The 22,167-nt window shown below is 40.7% G+C and overlaps 1 protein-coding gene across 3 annotated transcripts in view; it reads left to right on the forward strand.

Annotated features, from left to right (window-relative positions):
- PRKAR1B (protein kinase cAMP-dependent type I regulatory subunit beta) overlaps positions 1 to 22,167 on the forward strand; it is a 118,929-nt gene that overhangs the window by 58,736 nt on the left and 38,026 nt on the right. For all 3 annotated transcript variants that reach the window (XM_048866914.2, XM_048866913.2, XM_048866915.2), the window contains 3 exons: positions 6,236 to 6,297; positions 7,185 to 7,231; positions 17,527 to 17,685. In XM_048866914.2, the coding sequence (XP_048722871.1) occupies positions 6,236 to 6,297; positions 7,185 to 7,231; positions 17,527 to 17,685 (268 nt within the window). The remainder of the gene's footprint in view (positions 1 to 6,235; positions 6,298 to 7,184; positions 7,232 to 17,526; positions 17,686 to 22,167) is intronic.

Here is a 22,167-nt window from a genome sequence, read left to right on the forward strand (position 1 = left end):
TCTGATAACACGTCCCCGGGATACTTATAGAATGCCGATGCATACAAACACTGGCTTTGACTTTGTTACAATGTCCTTCTGTGCGTCTAATAAAAATGTATTTGGAGCCTTCTCTAAATAAAAGATCCAATACAGTATGCCTGCAGCCAAAATGAAGCAGTGGTGCATTCTTACAGTATGTAACCTCCATCAATAGAGTGCTGTCACTCTTTATCCGACCTATCAGTTCTCATCCTCAAAGGAAACCTGCACAACACTTTTGAAAGATGAGCCTGGGAGTTTAAATTCATAACTCTGCTAGACACCAAAAATCATGGTCTGAATAAAAACACTGAATTTATGGCTTATTACAACAGTCTGTAAACTAACCCCCCCTTTTTGTCCTATGACTATATGGATGTTAACTAGCCAGTTAGGGTTGCCAACTCTCCAGGATTGTCCTGGAGAGTTGGAATTAAAGATTAATCTTGAATTAAAGATTATGTCAGGTAATGAAACCTCCAGGAATGTGTCCAACCAAAATTGACAACCCTAGGGTCACTTCACCTTAAATGTTCTCTTAGAATATGTGCTAACTACTTACCTTAAACGATCTGTTGGATCTTGTATTTACTTGTGACACTCCTAGTACTTTTCCAGACCTGATGATGAGCTCTGTGCAGCTCGAAAGCTTGTCTCTCTGACCAACAGAAATTGTGACAGTAAAAGGTTTTACCTCACCCACCTTGTCTCTCTAATATCCTGAGACCGACACAGCTGCAGCACTGAACAGATCAGCACAAAACTGAAACCTGAACAGATCAGCACAAGACTAAAATAAATGGCAGAAACTGGTGGATCCCTGTACACCTGAGGGAGCAGGAAGACAAACAAGAATAATTAAAGAATAGAATGAAGCCTTATATTTAGATGGTATGGTGCACAGGCCAGGAACCTTCACATTCTATGTGCTCGTAAAGCACTGTCCAAGTCTGCATTGTATGAACATTAATGAGATGAGCTCAGTACTCTGTCTTACAAAAGAAAAAAACAAAATAAGACAAAAATCCTACTATAATACTTGGATATAACAGAATAGGACTAAACAAAGAATTTGAAATGCAGGGTTACCATGGAACACGTTTGCTCAACTCTTAGTATATGAAAACAAGGAGGCTCAACACAACTGAGTAAGAAGTGATACTGGTTTTTACAAGTATTATGCTGAGAGAGTGTTGTAGAGTTTTTATGGAACTATGCCTGATCAGCTTAATATTTTTTCAAACCTACCCTCAATAATATTGATTTTTTTGGTAAAGTGATAAAGGAAGAGAAAGTATGTATAGCACACACACATTGAATGTTTTCTGTTTGCCTACACAATGAAATAATTCTGCTTGAAGTCTGACAATACCTGAAGGTATAACAAGGCTTTTCCATTTGTGTCATGGATTCTCTACAATGTATACATTTTATCTATCTCCATCTTCTTTTTGTGTTATCTACTCACCATAGTAAGGGCTGAAAACAAATCCGATTTTGAAACCAATAAATCACATTCCATAGTTTTGTTGTATAGCCATTGCCATGGTCTGATTTTGAAATGTTTGAAATCCTGTTGTCTCACTTGACTTCAACAAGCTTGTTCTCAATTGTCTATTGCCAGCACTGCGTAACCTACAGTAGACATTGCTTTTTTTCCTTTCTCACTTTCTGTGTTGATTCAAAATAACCTCATTGCAACAGCAAATGAGATTATTTATTTTTACCATTTTTTTTTCATGATAAAGAAAATCTCTTCGGCCTATCTTCCTGCTGCCTTTCACCTTTTGTTGTGCTTTATACCTGGGCAGGTGGGTGGGAAAGACTACCAAATCAAAATGGTGTATTGTGTTCTACCCACTTGGCATTCACTGTGCCAGATCCTCTGCTGGTGTAAATGGGTGCAGCTCCAATGACTTCAGTGGAATTTTGCTCACTTACGCCAGCAGAGAAATTGACCCTCTTTGTACAGGGGTAGATACATATATAAGGTGGAAGCCAGCAGAGAAATCAGGCCCTTTGGTCTCAGATCTGACTTCAGTTATTTGCAATCCGCTTGTATGCTTTATGGAAACCCTCGACATGTTAAAACTTGCTGTGAGTCTTTGATATCTGCAACCCTTTAAAAAAATCCTTTAAATTTTGATATTCCGAGACAAGACAGATGGCATTTTTTGATGGAATAGATAGAGATTTCAGGTCTAAACATATTCCTCAGTTTCACCTTGTTGGACTAGTTAATAATCAAGCTTTATGTTATGTGCAGCTCAGAATCTTTGCTTGTAATTTCATTTACTATTTTAGATTGTATTATCACAAAATTACTAAAAATTAAATCTGCATAACCCTCTGTGGAGTTTATCAGTGGTGGCTGAGTCATAGACTATCAGGGTTGGAAGGGACCTCAGGAAGTCATCTAGTCCAATCCCCTACTCAGACTAGGACCAATCCCCAATTTTTGCTCCAGAGCCCTAAATGGCCCCCTCAAGGATTGAACTCACAAGCCTGGGTTTAGCAGGCCAATGCTCAAACCACTGAGCTATCCCTCCCCCCAGTCCTGTCAGTCTTTCCCTGCAGTGCCAATGGGAGCCTCATGTACATACAGTCCCACCTGCATCAGTGGTTCCAGACCAAAAACTGCCCCCAAAGCCTTCTGATTGGAGCACTGGGTTTGGCTCCAACTGCCGTAGCAATGAGAACTCACCTTTTCAAGAGGTAGCCAGTAGAGACTGTGGAAGAGCCGCAGAATAGACCTAAAGCTTTTCCCCCTGGGGACAGGGGAGTAAAAGGCTGAGGAGAAGCAGTATTGACATTAGAGATGAGTGAGCTAGGATGCTTTGAGGGAAATATTGTGTAGGGAGCTGAGACAGCAGTGCTGGGGGAGCCCTTCAGATGTAGGTGCCTCGATGAAGAGGTACTGGGCATCTCTCTCTCCCTCCACATTTTAGAGGTTGTCCATAAATAACATAACACATTTTTTGGAGATTTTGAAGACCCACCAGCCCCTGTGACACTGAAACAAACATGAAAAATTAAGGACCCACCTACCACCTAATGTGTTACGTAATTTATAGACAGCCCTGTGACTCCAACCACCAATATCCTGAATTGAAAAACCCAAACACAACACCCTACATCCTCATTCCATCACCTAAATAACACACCTAGGAACATTACAAAGGATAAATTTAAAAACAAATAATCCCGTCTGTTAGCAATTCTCCCACACCACACACTGATACACAAAGGCATTTAGTAAAAATCTACCCCATGCACACTAACCATCTACTTCAGCATTCTGTACCATTAGGGAACTTAGCTGGAGTCAGCATTTGGTGAAGAGGTGGAGAGTGGAGTCATGTGCTGTGGGTGCAGTAGATAGGGAAAGTAATATGGAGATGAAATCATGGTATGGTAGTAGGTTTCAAAGTTTGGGTGAAGATTTAGCGAGTGATTTCCTAGCTTTTTATATCATTGTGTTACCGTGCTGCAGTGTATGCACTTAAACAACCACATACTGTTTTTTTAATAAGAAATTTTGTTTGGAGGAATTTATGTGTATATGTTTAAATATATATAAATAATAGCAACTTGGAAACAAAAATTCAGGTCCCCTCCACACATCTGTTACAATTCTACTACACAGGCAGGGCTGTTTATAACATTATGTTTATGCCTTTCATGGACAAAAGACTGTTGTGAACTATTCTAAAAATAACATGTACACCTTGTAGCAAAAAGAAGAAGGTCAAAATCTGGGCCGTGACCATATTATCTCTTTAGTGAGCTCCACTAGTTTTCCTCAGTTCATCTATTTTTTAAAACCAGCTTTGTTTTCTACACATCACTCCTCCTCAGGTTTTTCTAGCATGAAATTGCATATTGAATATGAAAATATATATTGATAAAAAATTAGTGTTGTATTTTCAAATGCCAGCTTGAACAGATCATGACCAAACTTTTTAACTTAAAATAAAATAATTGGCATGCTCTCTCAGGGTAACAGTTTTTTTTTATTTTAGTCTATTTTGTATGTTGTAAATCTAAGTCAGTAAATTATATCTATTGTTTCAACATCAATTCCAAGTAGCCTAAATTAAATCAAAGGTCAGTTTTGGTGCAATGAAGTTATGAGGTTGGTAGGTTATTAGGCCAAGTTTTTCAGAAGGGCTTTGTGAGGTATTGTGTGCCTCTGTTTTTGGGGGGGCCCAACTTGAGACGTGTTAAAAGAGGCTGATTTTCAGAGGGTTAGCAGTAGTTTTTAACCTAGGAGTTGGAAAACATTTTTGATAAAAGGAAGAGATGTTCAGAAATCTGATAACAAACCATTTTGGAGAAGGGTGCAGTGCTATACATAATTTATCAGCCACTATTTGTACAGTCAGTTGTTAAGATATAAATAAAACACAACCTTCAAACAAGAGATAAAAAGCTGACACTGTGGATGGTTATTTCTCTGTATTTAGTCCAAAAATGGTTTCCAAATCTGTTCAGTCACATTTTGGTTTTGATTATTTTTGTCCACGTTCTGATTTCTCTATTTAGTGGCATAATCTTTTGGGGCCTGATCCTCTGAAGCACAAAGTGCCTTCAATGCTAGTGAGAGCTCTCCACATCTTGCAGAAGTGGGCTCTTAGATCTCTGCTTGGGCACAGAAATCGGGGTAACACAGGGAGCCAATTGAGGATCCTTGATCCCATTCTGCCTGGTCCCAGCATAAGATAGAGCTACTGAGAGTACACCACCAGTGGGCACACTGGGGAGGTCCAAGAGAGGCACCATCCTTGCCAGTTCTCTACTAGGTGTGGTACAGTTCTGCACTGCCCCCTACACAGGACTGCATGCTCATCATACCATCTAGCCCTAGCAGTGGAAACATACTGACTACTCAGGAGGAAAGATATGCCCAGCTTGAGTAATGAGTGAACATTTCCTATAACTGCATCTGAGTGGATTGTGGAACTGTTGGACAGGAAACAAGCTCATAATGGGATTTTACAATGTGCATTTCCCATATAAGGGATTGAAATCCACCACAGGTTTGTTACTGACTTCCTGGCTATTTTGCTTAACCTTTTAAATTTCTTCATTGTTTTCACTTATTTGTGATTGAGAGGAATTTGCTCCATTTTATGGGCTAGACGGAGAGTTTATGTCTCACTCTGTGGGAGGGGCAGTACATTGATGCACCACTCCTGGAGAAGCCAGTCACAATTCCTCCCCTTTGCTGGTGGTGCGAAGTGGTTTCCTTCAGCCCTTTACACTGATGAATTGGCGGGGCGAGTGGGGGAATAGTGCAGGCTCCACCCAGTCTTTGCTCCTCATCCTCCACCTGTGTGGGAGAAGAAGCAGTGGTTCTGTGGGGCCTGCTCTCTCCCCAACCTGGGCAGGCAGCCTAAAGTGATTGTGGAGGGTGAGTTATGTCCCTTACTGCCCAGCCTGGCCTTGTAAGGGCAAGTGACAAGCTTGCCCTATATGTTTAAAATCATGGTGCTGTGGAGAGTCTGGGAAAGATGAATTAGTCCAGTGCTCTTCTATAGCTTGAGTGTTTCCATAGCATTGGCCGAATATTCATCACACTAGTAACTCTGCTAAAGTCACTGAGCGTAACTAAAGTCAGAATTTGGCTTCATATATTTACCTCTGCACTGGAAATGTAATCTCTTGCCAGCTCTTATGCTGTCTTAGTTTAGTCCTTTATATTTCCGAATGCATCCTGCTTTGTGCAATGGGTTTTGCTGGTAAAAATGGAGCCTCATTTTCAAAAGGGGCTGTGCTTCTATTTTGGGTTTCCAACAGCTTCCGTTGTGACACACACTGGGCTGTTTTGAAAATCTGGCCACTTTATGGTGCCTAAAAGGAAACTGAGGTCTTTTGAAAATTCTGGCCTTAGAGAATAAAAAGCATGAGCTGGCTAGTTTGTAGAATGCTTTAATTTAAGAATGGGTCTGTACACATAAATTTTGGAAGTTCTTTCAAAATAGCATGAGTGGGTTGAGTCACTGTCTGACTTAGTTTTAAACTATGGCTCCAACAGAACTAGCTTTTCTGGTGTTTTGCCAGCTGGGGACTCCATGTGCTGCTGCAATTAACCTTTCTCTTTTTCTTTGCAAAATCTGTTAATGAAGGATTAACAAAGCAGAGCGACTTCAGTACTGTTGACTAAATAAGGAAGAAGTTTGACTCAACAATGGCTGTTCATTTTCTTTTATAGTGACATATTTGATGCCATGTTCCCCGTTATGCACATTGCCGGAGAAACGGTCATACAGCAGGGTAAATTTCCACACTTTTTCCCTTACAGATTTTGCTCAGATTGTATCATTTATGCCACTCTTTCTGATGTTCAGAAAATTAGGGGGTCAGAGATTTTACCATTTTTGCTCACATGCAGCGACATCTTATTCCACAAGTATCTAAGTATTTATTTATACTGTAAGCTCTTTGGAGCTTGGGAATGCCTTGTTCTGCAGTGACCAGCTCCAAGCATCATGGGGTTCTGGTCCATGGCTGTGGCTCTTAGGTGCTACCACAGTCTAAATAAATAATGATAATACTAATAAAAAAGTGTCCACATTGATTTACATGGGGGCTACCCACGGAGTAAAGTACTACTCAACATGAATAAAGGGGGCGGACTCTAGCACAGAGTAATAAAAGATGGAAAATATTTTCAATGGCCATTGAGCGTGCTCAGCACCTCACTGTATCGTGTCCATAGTTACCAGATTTGGCAACTTACTTGCAAGCTTAGAGCAAGTGAAGCAGGATTTTAGTATCCTGAGGGTATGAAAAGTTTCTAATGTGTTTGCCTTCATTTTAAATAAATCAAAATGGATAAACTAATACAACTGAGAAAAAAATATAAATAATCACCCTTGATATTTCTGAGGAACAGCCGTGTTAGTCTGTATTCGCAAAAAGAAAAGGAGTACTTGTGGCACCTTAGAGACTAACCAATTTATTTGAGCATGAGCTTTCGTGAGCCACAGCTCACTTCCGAAACGAGGCATGGATGTTAAGGAAATGATTTTCTCTTTAAATAATCAGCTCTGCAAACCTGTGCAGATATGTGTAGAATCAAATATGGGGATTGGAAATTATTTGTATAACCATCCAGCAGACATTGTGAAAACAATCATCATTTATATTTTTGCTTCCAGGTGACGAAGGAGACAACTTCTATGTAATTGATCAAGGAGAAGTGGATGTAAGTTTTAATTAACCTCCGATTTGGAGTTGCTTCCCCTTCTTATTTATTTTAATCAGACTGTTGCAATATGATGCTCATTCTAAGATTACATAGTAAAACTTCGTGCTCATGAAAGGAATCAGGGGCTCATAGTGGATCACAAGCTAAATATGAGTCAACAGTGTAACGCTGTTGCAAGAAAAGCAAACATCATGCTGGAATGTATTACCAGGAGTATTGTAAGTAAGACACAAGAAGTAATTCTTCAGCTCTATTCTGTGCTGATTAGGCCTCAACTGGAGTATTGTGTCCAGTTCTGGGTGCCACATTTCAGGAAAGATGTGGACAAACTGGAGAAAGTCCAGAGAAAAGCAACAAAAATGATTAAAGGTCTAGAAAACATGACCTATGAGGGAAGATTGAAAAAATTAGGTTTGTTTAGTCAGGAGAAGAGAAGACTGAGGGGAGACATGATAACAGTTTTCAAGTACATAAAAGGTTGTTATAAGGAGGAGGGAGAACAATTGTTCTTCTTAACCTCTGAGGATAGGACAAGAAGCAATGGGCTTAAACTGCAGCAAGGGAGGTTTAGGTTGGACATTAGGAAAAAATTCCTAACTGTCAGAGTGGTTAAGCACTGGAATAAATTGCCTAGGGAGGTGCTGGAATCTCCATCATTGGGGATTTTTAAGAGCAGGTTGGACAAACACCTGTCAGGGATGGTCTAGATAATACTTAGTCCTGCCTTGAATGCAGGGGACTGGACTAGATGACCTCTCGAGGTCCCTTCCAGTGATTCTACTTGCCTAGGGCCTGATCCAGCAATGTTCTGTGACTCTCCACTCCTGTTGAACTGAGGGAGCTCAGCATTTCACAGGATTGGTCACCATGTTAGATTTTGTCACATTAGGTCTTTTATGTATAATGTTATAAATGGTATATTTTACAGCCACATTTATTTGTCCATTCAAAGCAGGATAATAAGGTATCATGATCAAGCAAATTACTTTATCTTTAGAACCCTAACCACACCTCTAAGCGTGCTTCCTTCAGTGGCGCAGGCCACCATGATGGAATTCACTTGAGGGGGCCATATGAAACATAAGGAAAATATTTTCTTTCATCACTTATCTGAGCTCATGTGCATTTCTTTTCAAATCAAGAGAGAGCCCCAGGCTGCTAGTTTCATTTTAGAAACCTTAATTTGCTTTTTAAACTAGATCGGAATAACCAAGCAATGCACTGTATGGATAAAGCAAGGATTCTTAACAAGTGTCAATTGAGTTTTTAAATCACAAAATGCCCACCAGAGTTTGCAATGGTTTTGTCTGGAAGGGTTTGAAAGGAAGCTACCCTCTGAATCTGGTTTCCAGTTCTAATCTGTGCATGTCTGATCAACTTCACCCTAAGGAGTGGTATGACATCAACCCCCTTTGCAGCTTTCATTTGGTACAGTCTTCTCATCTCATTGAATTCTCTGGAAGCCACGTCTTACATATCAACAGTTGTTAGATAGGACAGGCTGGCTCATTAGCAGTGTTGCTATGCAGACTCCCAGATGAATTCTGTTTGGATTATTTAAAGAAGGCAGTGATTTATTTTGAATCCAGCCAGCAGGCATACAGTTATTTTAGTGAAAGTTTTTTTTTTTTTTAGAGGTTTGTTTCTGTCAGGGGACCGTCTAATTGGTATTGTTGGGAATCGAGAAACCTCACACTCTGCCTCTGGAAGTTACTCCTCAGGAAATCCGTGTGACTCACTGTTCCTATCAAGCGGGGTAGCGTGCCTCAATAGCAAACATTGCCACATCGGCAGTGCCAGAAAATAACAAGTGCAGTATTTTTAGAAGTGTGGTAAAAATTACTTTTAAAAAATTTATTTAGGGCCTGATTCAAAGCTCACTGACTTCATGATAATATGCACAAAATAGACAGATATTGGAATCTTACTGTAGTCCTCCTTAAAAGTGCCTTGCCCTCCTTTGGAAGTTTTAGGGAATAGTTAGCTGCATTTTCTGTCACTGAAGATGGCTTCTTAGTCCCCGTCCTCCCACTACATCCCATGATCCCCCACCAGAGCAGCTCTTTTACACAATGTTAAGCAAATTCTTACTGAGAGAATGACACCTTTTCATACATAATCCTGACTATACGTGGTCCAAGGAGGGACCTAAATGTAAAGATTGTTTTGACTGATTATTGAGTACATGAGGGCCTGATTTAAAGTAACCTCTATGTGCAGGTATCAGATGGTTTTATGGGCAGTTGCAGCTTCTGGGGAGGGGTACAATTTTCAAAAGCAATTTAGTGGCTTAGGAGCTGTGAGGGGGTGTTCTCCTCACTCCATCCCTGAAGGGGGGTACGGTGGCTCAGAAGGCGCTAGTTAACCCTTAGGCTGCATCTGGACAGAGACTTAAGCTTGAGGACAAGGGAAGTGTGAAGACCCATAGTAGGAAAAGGACAGGAAAAAGGGGACTATGGAGCCATCGTGTATGGGGGCCTTCTTTGCAGAGGGCAGATATACCCTCCTGAGCTGGTCCCCAGATTTACCACTCCCACTGAAGGTGGCCGACAGACAACAGAGAGGAGTCCAAACCATAAGGGCTGGAACTAGGGGTACTGGGTTCTGCTGCTGCACCCCCTGGCTTGAAGTGGTTTCCATCATATACAGGGTTTATGGTTTGGTTCGATGGCTCTCAGCACCCCCCACTATGCAAACTGTTCCAGCATCCCTGATCTGAGCCCTCTTTACGCAGGCTCTGGAGAACCAGTGGAGACTGGGAGGCACAAATATACCTACAGGGTTATTTGGCAAAGTTAGCTGAACAGCAGCAATATTTACTTAAGATTCTCCAGGAAGCGAGCAGGGGCCAAAGGGGCGGAGAATGGAAAAGAGGTTCCGAGCCAGGAGGTCAGAAGCCCAGCCAAGGCAGTGCTATATGTGTGTGGTCAGAAGGGATACATTAAAAGTGAATGTGCCTCCGGGGATGGAGACGAGAAGCCCTACCCTGAAGGCAGGAAGACAGGAAAGCCCTGAGGCATCCCACCTGTTGAGAGAGAAGAAAAGGGCTGCTGCCTGTTTTTCCTTTGTGGAATTAGGGTGTTGCCCTCACAAAGAGCAGAACCAAGGCCGAGGGAAGGGCTGGGTCCTGACTAAGGGCTGGAAGAAAAGGTTAGTAGACAGCAGCCTGTACAACCGTCATAGAGAAAGCTGAAGGGGCAGTGATGATAGAGGGTGAGAAAGAACTGGAGGAGAGAAAAGCACCTGCAAAGACCCACCTGAAGGAGGTGAGGTGGACAGTGAGACCAGTCAGTATACAGTGGGAACTCAGATGCTGAGGGAGAGGGTTTTGAAGGTGTCTGCAGAGCAAGAGAAGGGGCTACAAGAGAAATTGATAGCCATGGAGCAGACTTTACAAGTAGCTGTACAAGACCTACAGTTCCAGAGGGAAAAGAACCAGCAAAAGGGCAAACTGCTTCTCTTAGCGAGTGAACTAGAGCAGGAGTGGGATGACCTGTGAGCCCCGCTTTGGCATCCATACCCTGGAGGATTGCAATCTTGAGGGGGAGAGTATGTGATGGGGTATTGACCCACACCACCTTTGAAGTACTGGACGGGCTAATTAACCTGATAGGCTGGAGGACAAGCACTAATTGAAGATGGTACCCACCTTGGCAGGAGTAGGCAGGGCTTTTATAAAGCCAGGAAGGGAGAGCAGAAGAGGGTGGCAGTGTGAAATTCTACAGTCACTCTCCAGGCACAGTGAGGAGAGCAGGAAACTGGGGGGAGTGGAAGCCCTGGGATGTGAGTAGTGTTGGGCTACAGCTTTCAGTGTTCCTGTGGTCTGCATAGCACAGACAAGTGCATGACCCCAAGATGGTGGATCCATGGAGCAATATATTCTGAGAATGTCAGTGGCTGGCATGGAACCTGAGTTTCTGTACAAATGCAAAGATGCAAGGTAATGGTACTGGCAATTGCCATCATTAAAAATTCCAGATGGTACCTGCAAAAATGTGATGCAGGATTTTGAGGAAGAAACTCTTTAGATCACAGGCAGTATATCGTTAGAGTTATAGAAATATGTACTCCAATTAGTAAGTACAAGAGTTATGATGAATCTCCTGATGGATAATTTTGCAAATCTATGAAGAACAAAATAAAAGGACAGTCTAACACTATGTCTGACCATCTCTACATATGCGGGAGGATAAATGAGAAACATTAAATACAAATAACTTAATATTATAAATCCGTAACTTTTCTGTCTATGGTCACTGTGGGTGACAGAATAAAATCAAATGCAACACCACACAGTTTACAGGTACTTTACCCAGCTTGACAGGAGCAGTGGGCCAAAGGGATTGTCAGAGGAGAAACTTTCTTTTCTAGTATGTGAGTCTTTGTATTATCTTCCCGTTGGCAGTGATGATGACTTACAAGTGTACTACTAGCAGTGTTAATGTAATAAAAATGGACATCTAAATAAGTGCTTGTAGCCCTGCTACCTGGACTTAAGAGAAATCACCGTGTTGGTCAAATAATAGAACAGTCACAAGAGCCTATACAGCACCGGTGTCCTACTATGGATCATTATTTCAAGATAATTTACTGTGAGCCAGATTGTGGCCTGGCTTGTATGTCCACACAAGATAGTAAAGGGGGTAGAAGGCACCACTGCTACCATGCACCAACTACCTGTAGTGTCACTCACAATGCAGGAGGGGAAACACAAAAGGATGGAGCCTTGGCTTTGCCTCTAGTGCACGAGGCGGCATATCTGTACCAGGTACAAACCTGGCACAGTGTACTCCCTCAACCAGAGCAGCAGGGAGACTGGGAGAGAGATTGTGACTTAACAGATCATAGTCAGAATCTCCCTATTGGGCTGCTCCAGGGGTAGCACATATTGCCACTATCTCAGGGAAGATTGTTAACTCATGGTCTAGCCCTGTATGAGGAATAACTTTCTGCTAGCTAGATTATGGCTTGAGGCTTTAAGTCTCAGGGGTCAGCTGTCTACTGGAAGCTCTACTACTTGGAAAAATGTGGATGTATGCCAAAAATGCATCTAGTGAGGCTTATATTATGGTTTCCAGTAAAGATGTTGAAAGTACCTGCTAAAATATGTGTTTCTTGCAGAAATCTCTAATCCATATTTTTAAATATAAAACTGTCCTCCTGTTTATTATTTTAATCTTATAACCTCACATTTTGCTTAAAAACCACCATCAACTACCCTTTTAAAATATATTTTTTAAAATAACAACTTCCTATTGAGAAAAGGAGTACTTGTGGCACCTTAGAGACTAACCAATTTATTTGAGCAGAAGCTTTCGTGAGCTACAGCTCACTTCATCAGATGCATACTGTGGAAAATACAGAAATGTTTTTATACACACAAACCATGAAAAAATGGGTGTTTATCACTACAAAAGGTTTTCTCTCCCCCCACCCTACTCTCCTGCTGGTAATAGCTTATCTAAAGTGATCACTCTCCTTACAATGTGTATGATAATCAAGGTGGGCCATTTCCAGTACAAATCCAGGTTTTCTCCCCCCCCCCCACAAACCCACTCTCCTGTTGGTAATAGCTTATCTAAAGTGATCACTCTTGTATTTAATAGGGTTGTAACTCTTTTTGCAATCATTTTCAGGTGTTTTCTTCTTGTAAAACAACAGCCAAATGCACTATGGTGAAAAACCGAATAAAAACTTGCCAGTTGTCCAAATAACTAAATAGCATTTGTGCTTAAATAACTTGAATATTTATCATATTCAGGGTATTTCCTACAGCATTATATAATAGACAAGTACAAAGACATATTGTGGACACTGAGGTAATCTTATCTGTACATCTTGGGTAAAATTGGCAAGTTTACAAAGGCCACAGCCACCCTTGTATGTAGAAATATAAAGATAAAACAAAGTGAAACAAACAAAAGTTACACAGCAGCTGGTCTATGAATGTTGCTGGATTTTTAAGAGCGAGTTAGACTTAATACTAACCTATTGGTCAATGAGATCTAATGGCATTGCTTTTCCTGAAGAGCCTCCCCACCCTTTTTCTCTGTGTATTTAATTAAATGTATCCACGGCAACTAGAATTCCTCCATCATTAACATTGCCCATGTTTCACATCTTTGTATTTTCTAATGGATGATTTTTAAAAATCTAATAAGTACATGCTATGAGTTACAATTTTCAAGACGCCACTTTGAGTTTTTGAGGATTTTTAAGATGGTCCCAAATTTTGATAAAAAAGAAAAACTACTAGCATCATGTGAAAAAGTCACCTACATGTATAAAAACTTCATGTTTAAGACTCATTTACATTTCCAAGAAGAAATGAGCCTCATTTCTATTTTGGGAACAGAAATACTTGGACCTACTTTCTCCAGACAAGACACAGGGCTGAAGTTATTGCATAACATAATGGGGATGCTGAAAGTTGCAATACCAGGATAATTTCAATAAACAAACGTATTAAATGAGTGAGATTGCCTCCATAGGGCAGAGGGGCAGCAAGAAATGCAAATGGTTAATAAGAAATCAACAATATAAAATTGAGGACTGAAAAGCAGAAGTACATTCATTAGGTCTGAATATACCTTCATATCCCACTTCCCAAGCAAATTGGGGAGTTACTATTATTGGAAAGATTAAATCCTATTTTTATAAATAACCACAAGATGAACGAAACTAAGATTTGCTCCTAGACCACTGAGCCTTGTGTGAGTCACTTCGATTTTCTCTCACATTTAGTGCCTAATGTATATCACAGCCTGTGAGGAAAGGAATTGAAGAGTACAATATCACACAAAATTCTTCCCGCTAACCTTCTATAAAAAAAATATAAAGTGAGCCCACTTGGGTAATTTTTCTTGCTAACAAAAATTGCAGTGTTCATACCAACAGAGATGAAAAACAATAGAAATCTAGAATGCCTTTGATCTCCAGAAAGTAGCAGGCTCTGGCAGCATGATTGCCCTTCATATTTGGGCATCTGCAGCTATGCATTCCTTTACGGCTACATGAAAGTAAAAAGATCCCACTACTGTGCGGCTGGGTCAGCTGTCCAAGTAACAACTCGGAATGTTTTGATTGTGTGCTCTCTACATTGATGAGGGTTCATAAATACATAAAATGTATAAGGCAGATCCTGTGACCAGTAATTTTTTGGAAGGAAAGGGGATCTGCCGAGCTGCTGCCATGCAACACATCTCTCTTTCCCAAAATAGCCTCATCTTCACCTTTCCTTTCCCCTTTTTTTTTTAACTCCACCTTAAAAGGAATCTTAGTGGGGTTGAACTTTCAGCTAAAGGACAGAATGACAGTATAATATATCATCAGTGCACTTTATCATCATCATGAGGACAAAAGTTTATTGTTGACTTAGGGTGCATTCTGGAGGGTGTAGTACAATGGCTTTCCTCTTAAAGTACAATAGTTGTTCTTGTGTTGTTTTGTCTTCAGGAGCTTGAAATTGGAAAATGGTGTTTTTATTGGGGAAGAGAGTGCTGGGCCCAGGGATCATGTCATCGGATCAAGATTTGGTTTCAGTTCAGAATGCTTTAAACCTGACACACTTAGTGGGGTTTGACCATTTTCATCAACTGTTTACAAACCATATGTCAAACGTGTTTTGTGGAGTCTAGTCAAATGGGATAGTAAAATTAAAGATGGCTTGGAGTGGATTAACTTCAGCCTTTTTTATTGCAGTGCAACTATTGTAAATGTCAGTACTTCACTCACTTTGCTTTGAGTTTCACCAGATTAATTTCCCCCTTTGGTTTGCAGTCATGGGCCACTTATTGACTTAACAAGGATTTCCATGTTACAGTTTTAAAATGTGAGTGAGCACATTTCCCATTTATAGTTCAGATGCTGTCATGTCCATCCTAAAGAAACACCCATCATGGTAGCAAGTCATCTTACCACACTTTTACGCAATAACAGAAATTCAGCTCGACAGCAAGACACCGTATACAAAAACTACTTTCTGTCCTGAGTGTAAATTCAGGATGAGAGATCAGCTGGCATTCAGGGCCTAACCCAAAGCTCATTCAGTGGATTTTACCTTTGGATCAGACCCTCACTGGGGACATGAGTTGCCTGATTGGAGCAGTCCGATGGGTGTGTGTAGTGCAGTGTCTACTTCTGCTGGTTGTATATTCCTGATGCTTCACAATAAGAAGACACCTACTCACCATCTCTAAGAAAAATGCATCTGGCCAATTTTGCAATGTTTAAATATGGAAGGTGGGGTTATTTTTTCTTTTTTAAGATTTACTCTCATTCGGTTACCAAACTTTAGGCCCCTCGTTTTATTCGTCCACCTTCCCTGCTTTTGACATGCGGCAGTTCCAGGATTCACACTTCAACCAGACTTCGGACTTTTAAAAACTCTTTTGTGTGTAAGTTTCTCATCATGAGAAGAATTAACGATTGACCCAACATTCCATTTGGTTTTCCTTTCAAAGCCTGTGTCATAGATCAAAAGAAACCCTGCTATTATTTAATGTGACAGTCACCCGTAGTAATGAAGAAATTCAGCTACAAATGACCTTCCTGGCTTCCATTCATGGCTTGGTTACTGCCTGCCTACTTTGGTTTATTTTTTACCTTTTGCTTCTATTCCTTGATCTCCAGGATGCTCCAGGAATACAGAGACCCACAACACTGGCTCTTCAGCTATAGTTCAGCATTAGGGCTAATAGAAACCCACGCAGTCCTTTACATTCATACAAAGTCTCTGATCAGTTAAGCTGCCCCATGCCTTGAAGGCTTGTTCTAATTCCTGTTGAAGTCAGTGGAAAGGCTTCAATGGGAGCTGGATCAGGGCTTGAATGAGTATTGGGCAAAACAAACTGAGACTGATTTGGGCTGTAACGCAAGGGACATCTTTTCAGCATAACCCGGAAGATAGATAGATAGATATACACACACACAAAATATACTGAAATTTGTTTTTATTTTTGGGAAAAGACCAAATATACGTATATTTTGCCCCATATTAGATGCCTTATTTTTTTCATTCCTAAGTAATAGAGGGTCCTAATTTATATTTAAAAAAATGCATGAATCCATTATTTGTAACAGGTTATGCAAAATTATTTTGGTTTTCTTTTTGTTTTTTTCCTGTTTGTGTAGAGAATAATCATGTTTCTTTTATTACATTTTTCTTTATAGAGCTGTTACAGAGCTAATGTTCAGTCTCACTGATTTCTATTGTTACTGCTCCACAATACATTAGGATATATTCTGCACTTCATATGTGCATGCAGTGTCTGCTGTTCTGTAAACTCCTTAACACATTAATAGCCTAAAAAGGGTGTCCCTGGTGTCAGTTTAGAGTGACAAAATTACATGCATGCTGCAAAATACACAATCCGTCACATTCTCTGAATGCAATTTAATGCCTCAGAAGCTATACTGTCAATGGATAGCAGGAGGAATTCACCCTAGTGTAGGGACCCTGCCCACACCCGTCTACTCAAGTGAAGGACTTACATGATGCAGAGAAACTTGGATAGGCCCTCCGTACTGGGTTGTATTTCACCCAGTAAAAATGTTGTGTGATAACTACATCAATTAATAACATTTTCTGATCTAAAATAGCTTTGGATCTGATCCATTTCATCAGTGTAAGCAGGATCATAGTGGTAGTTTAATAAATTAATTATGGGTCCTGGAGAACCGTAGAGCTGGTACATGAGTGGAAGGAAAAGGATAGTTCTATTTACATGCTATCAAATCCAAAGTATTCAGTAACCCACTAAGTCAACGGGAGACTTTGAAAACTATCCTTGGATAACTGATGAAGAGAATAAGCTTATAAAAGAAAAATCTCCCCTTACAGAAGGTGTTTTCCTTGTTTTGTTCTGTTTTCAGTTCACAGCTATGGTGCTTTCCGAAAAATCTCATTACAGTTTTTAACAAATCTCCTTTCTTTCAAGTTTGACAGTGTTAATAAAAAGCCAAAGTTGTGACAGTTCTGCTTGTCGATTCTCTGAGTGCTGAACACAGGAAGGAAAACTTGATGCCAGTTAACCACAGGAGCTGAAAACTCAGAGACTAAATACAATTATTGTGCTGAAGCAAGAAGACTTGAAATTCTGTCCACAAAGCAGGTTGTCACCCTCTTTTGTAACTGAGCGAAGAAACTGTTAGGCTATTGTTTTCTTTCTGTGCCTCCCAGCACTATCCAACTTAGCTAGATAGGAAATTATTAATGGGCTTTTAGGTAACTGGAAGTAGAAGGAAAAAGCACCGATAAGTCTCCCGATTATTTTTCCCTCTTCCTTTTGTAGGTTTATGTAAATGGAGAATGGGTTACCAGCATTGGAGAAGGAGGCAGCTTTGGGGAGCTTGCATTGATCTATGGAACACCAAGAGCTGCCACTGTCAAGGCCAAGACAGACCTCAAACTTTGGGGCATCGACAGGGACAGCTACAGACGCATTTTAATGGTGAGTTTTAAATGTTATGACTTATTCACATTACTGGTATTATTAAACGTTTTATGCAGTGCCATACATGTGCACCACATTTATATTTTATATTCAAATTATATCAGTGCTAAAACCTCTGCAGTTTAAGGCTCTAAAACAAACAAGTGCACATTAAAATAAAACTGTGGGTCTGTGTGCCAGGAATGAGCATGGGGCTGTGTGCCAGGAACCCCTGAGTACTGCCCCTATCATATAATACATCAGTAATTATTTAAAACTGTGAAACCCTCAAGAGGTCCACATTACTCCCCTAAGCTACCACATATCATCATCTCGTTGTCAACCCCGTTCTATCCTCCCTCAGCACCACCCCATGCTTGTTACTTTGTGTTGTCTTCATTCTAATTTACACTGTTAGCTCTTCTTGGCAGGAGCTCCATTGCAGTCAGTGGGAAAACTCCCATTGACTTCAGCAGGTCCAGGATATGAAACCCCCGCGCCCCGCATCCTTGTTTGTCAACCAAGCGTCATGTATGTACATGGCCCAATATAAATAAATAAGACTGCACGACCCTAAAACTGCAGTAGCAGCTGCAGAAAGCTGCTAACACTCTGTGACTTCGGGAAAAGATTCCTTTCCACCCCCCACGTCTTTTTAGAGAAGCCTGTCATAGAAGCTGGCCACCTGCAGCATGTGTTAGGCTGTTGATTTGTCGTTAGACCTTGAGTTGTGGATTTATAATGGAAACTTTGACACACGCTTAACTAAAGCAATGTCTTAGTTTCACCACAATTATTTGTTTTTCTGATGTGAATGTACAAACTCTTTTCTCCTCCACAAAATATTCCCTTCCTGCAGATAGTTTATACTTGAATAATGTTATTTAAAGCATCTTTCTTGATAGGAACTGTTCGTCATTGGTTACATTATTTCATTGTGGCCTGGAGCAAATGTTACTATGCTTTCTTGGTAAGAAAATAATGTGTATTAAAAATATATACAGTACAAATGGAATTACTGGGTAGCTTAAGAGTTTAGCAAAGGGATACAATGGCTTTCAGTGCCAGGGTCACTAGTTCACATCCAACTGAGTTCAGCAGTGACCTAACATTTATGCTATTTGATGACTGGTGGGTGCCTGAGTGAAGTGAGTATATGCCTAGTTCTTCATGGACTGGTGTCCACATCACAAAAATCACCATCACAACTGGCACTCTCAGTAGAGGAGCTAAAGATTCATTGGAGAAGTAGATGAAATTATTCTTCCATCCTTAGAGATGGGGGCGGCCCCTCCAGGACAGGATTCAGGTGCAGTGACAAGCAGCTAGTAATGCCTGTATCAGTTCTGTGGATGAACAGGATGAGTGCTATTTGAAAGCTGCTTGGTACAGGAGAAGCATTAGTTGACCTTCAGTAAGACATTTCTTTAAAACCTTCTTTTTAACTCATAGGGATGGAGAACATAACTTGTCCACTAGTACCTGACAAAGGCAATCAAGACGGGTATCTAGAATACTGCTTGAGATGAATCTGCTTGGTGCAAATACGATTCAAAAGTACAAAAGAGAAATAAACAGCATAATTGATGTGTTCTCTGGCTTTTTAAGAAAGGCTTTTTGGTTCTTACTTTAATCTATCTAATGCAGTTACTCAAGAATAGAGAGGAAAGTTTCACAATCATCTCTGCTTTTGAGGCCCCTTTGGTCTCAAACTTGATGAAAATAGCAATAACTAATCACATTCAAGCTTGTGAACCGTTCAGGTTTGATCACTCAGTTAGGGGTCAGATGCTCATCTCCATTTGATAACTATCTTCAAAAGCTGGGTGGGCATTTCTGGTGCCAGAAGGAATCTTGCTTAAAAGACGTATAACCTGCAGCAGAGGAGACTACCCCTTTAATGCTGGGTGCAAGAATGCTAAACATAGATATAGCTTGACTATCATGAGCATCTAGCTGATAGTAATATACAGAAAACTGCCTTTAAATTGCATTTAGACTCCCTTGCTGCTTTCAGTCCATAGGTTCATAGCAAGATGATTTTGTGTCTGAGCACTTTGTTGTTTTTACATTTCAGGGTTGTTGTTTTTTTAAAAAGTGGTGCAGTTGGTGCCATTAAAAATGGAATGTCTACTGCCCTGCGCCAGAGAGTTGCTTACTATTTTAGATGTCCCACATATTGTCTGTTCTTCTAGCCGTTATTTCTGCTCATTGCCATTTTTTTATCCACTTAAGCATCTCAATGATGCTTTTAGATTTACTGTATCCATAATTTAACTTTTTTTTTTCTTGGAGCGGACTAAAGTCTGATGCACACAGTCCATCTAGCTTTTGATTTCATTTGCCATCCATTTGTTGCTTCAGCCTGTCTTGAAAGAACCATGTTAAAACAGATGTATTTCTGCATATTTCATCGTCCCTTCCTAGGTAGCTTAGTGCTTGAGGAACATACTTAAACTCACTCAACCAGCTGTGATGATAGCAAGCCTCGGGTCAGTTTCTTCAGTTGAGATGTGTAAAGAAACTGCTTGGCATTCATTGCAGTCTTTCACAAAGCATTATAACTTTGAAATTCTATGGGGGTAAAAAAAGTTCTTCTAAACCAGTCAGCTCTTCCCCCGTTTCCCCCCACCTTCCCCAAATGTTCTTCCTGAGCACGCCACCCAGTTCTCTAACCTTGTTTCCTCTGTCTAGGAAAGTTATCTGTGCTGTATGTTGCTTGCCTTACCTATGTAACGTTTGTGGGTGTCTTTGTTTTCATGTTTATGTCTTCCTGAATGTGGGTACTAAGGAATCTATGGCTTGGGATTGTCCTGCAGTTTAAGTTGCTAAAATGTTGCTGCTGTCTTCCTTGCCATTTGGATTGAAAATCTTTGGAGATAGGGAGCCCCCCAAGGTTGCATACAGAGAATGCCTCATATACAAGGATAAAAGGGGACAAATGTCCATTTTCTAATAGTGCTCCTATACTAAAACATCAAGTCCATCCCCCAGCCAAGTCAGCCCTCAGGCTGAGGATATAACACACTTTAATCTGTTAAAAATGTGTTATAATTTCTCCTTTCAGAGAGTAATTTACCCACCCTCCAACTCACTTGACCTGGCTATTATAGGGGAGGAGTTACAGGCTGGACACACAAACTTGGGGCTAGTCAGCCACAGCATCACTAAAGTAATCCACATGAGCCATCTTGCCAATTGTGACCTTCTCACCTCTGATCTGAATGTCTCAAACCCCATCAGCCCCTTTGTCCTGCAGTCACTGGATTCTGTCTGTGGCATGACAAGCCAGCCCTGCTTACACACAGTGAGTCACGTAGGATTGGAAGGTATGTCTTGGATCATCAGGGATTGCAGGCAACCCCATCATATAATCCCATTGATAAATTTATCAAGCACCATTTTAAAACTGGGTAGGTTTTTTGCTCCCAACACTCCTATTGGGAGGCTGTTCCAGGACCTCACCCCTCTGATGGTTAGAAGCCTTCTTCTAATTTCCAGCCTCAATTTATTCACAGCTAGTTATTTATAGCCACAGGCTATACTCTTGGGACACAACTAATGATCAATCAAGGTTAGTCCATCCCTACTGTAATGTCTGACTTAATTTATATTGTTCTGACCTTGTTTTACCAGCAATGCTTCATACTGCTTTGGATCTGAGAACACTGTTTCTTTTACCACTCAGAAAAATTAAGTCACATCAACTGCACATTTTTGTACAGTGTACATGGTGGCCAAAACATAAACCAAATCCAAAGCCTGCATTCCATTTAACATCTGTGCAATATAGCAGTAGGATCTTATGGCGTACTTTGTTTTCGCAGTTAGTATGCGTTGTTTCAGTGACTTTTTTTGTGCTCCTTTAAGAATGTACATTTTAAGCATAATTCAATATCAGTTTTACATAGGGATTAAAACTGAGGTGGAATGGTCGCCATTCCAGCACCTCCTGCCAGCTGCATACCTGCCAGCATAACCCTTTTATTTGAAACTTGAGCCTTGTTCTACCATTCGGTAGCCATTTGTTTGGCTTGTCATTCAAGGTGGGGCTTTTTAGGAAATACCCAATCAACTCCAGCCAGCCCAGCTGTACTTCTGCAAATAAATAAATAAAAAGAGCTGAAGAAGGAAAGCAAAGAGGCGAGCAGAAGGGAAAGAAAGAGATAGATTGGAGTGGGAAGAGAGAAAATAGAGGAGAAAGGGGCAATTTGAGTACCTGTTTGGGTGCACCAGATGCCCTGGCTACCTTAATGTATACAGAAAAATGACCAGCCCTGCCCCCATGGGACCTGTTTACAATCTCTGAGTTTATGGCATTTGTTTTTGCCAAGCTGTGTGCTGCTTAAACTAAGTTGGAAGCCTGCTAAGTCTTGAGCTCCTCTAAACTGAAGGGCTTTGAACCCCTTTTTGGGATGGAGTTGGTGAACTGATCTGGTCTTGCTTCTACTGACTGACACCAAGCGGAAAACTGTAGCTTAGAGTTTAAAGGGAGACACT

Source organism: Caretta caretta, chromosome 10, assembly GCF_965140235.1.
Source record: "Caretta caretta isolate rCarCar2 chromosome 10, rCarCar1.hap1, whole genome shotgun sequence".
Lineage (NCBI taxonomy): Eukaryota > Metazoa > Chordata > Testudines > Cheloniidae > Caretta > Caretta caretta.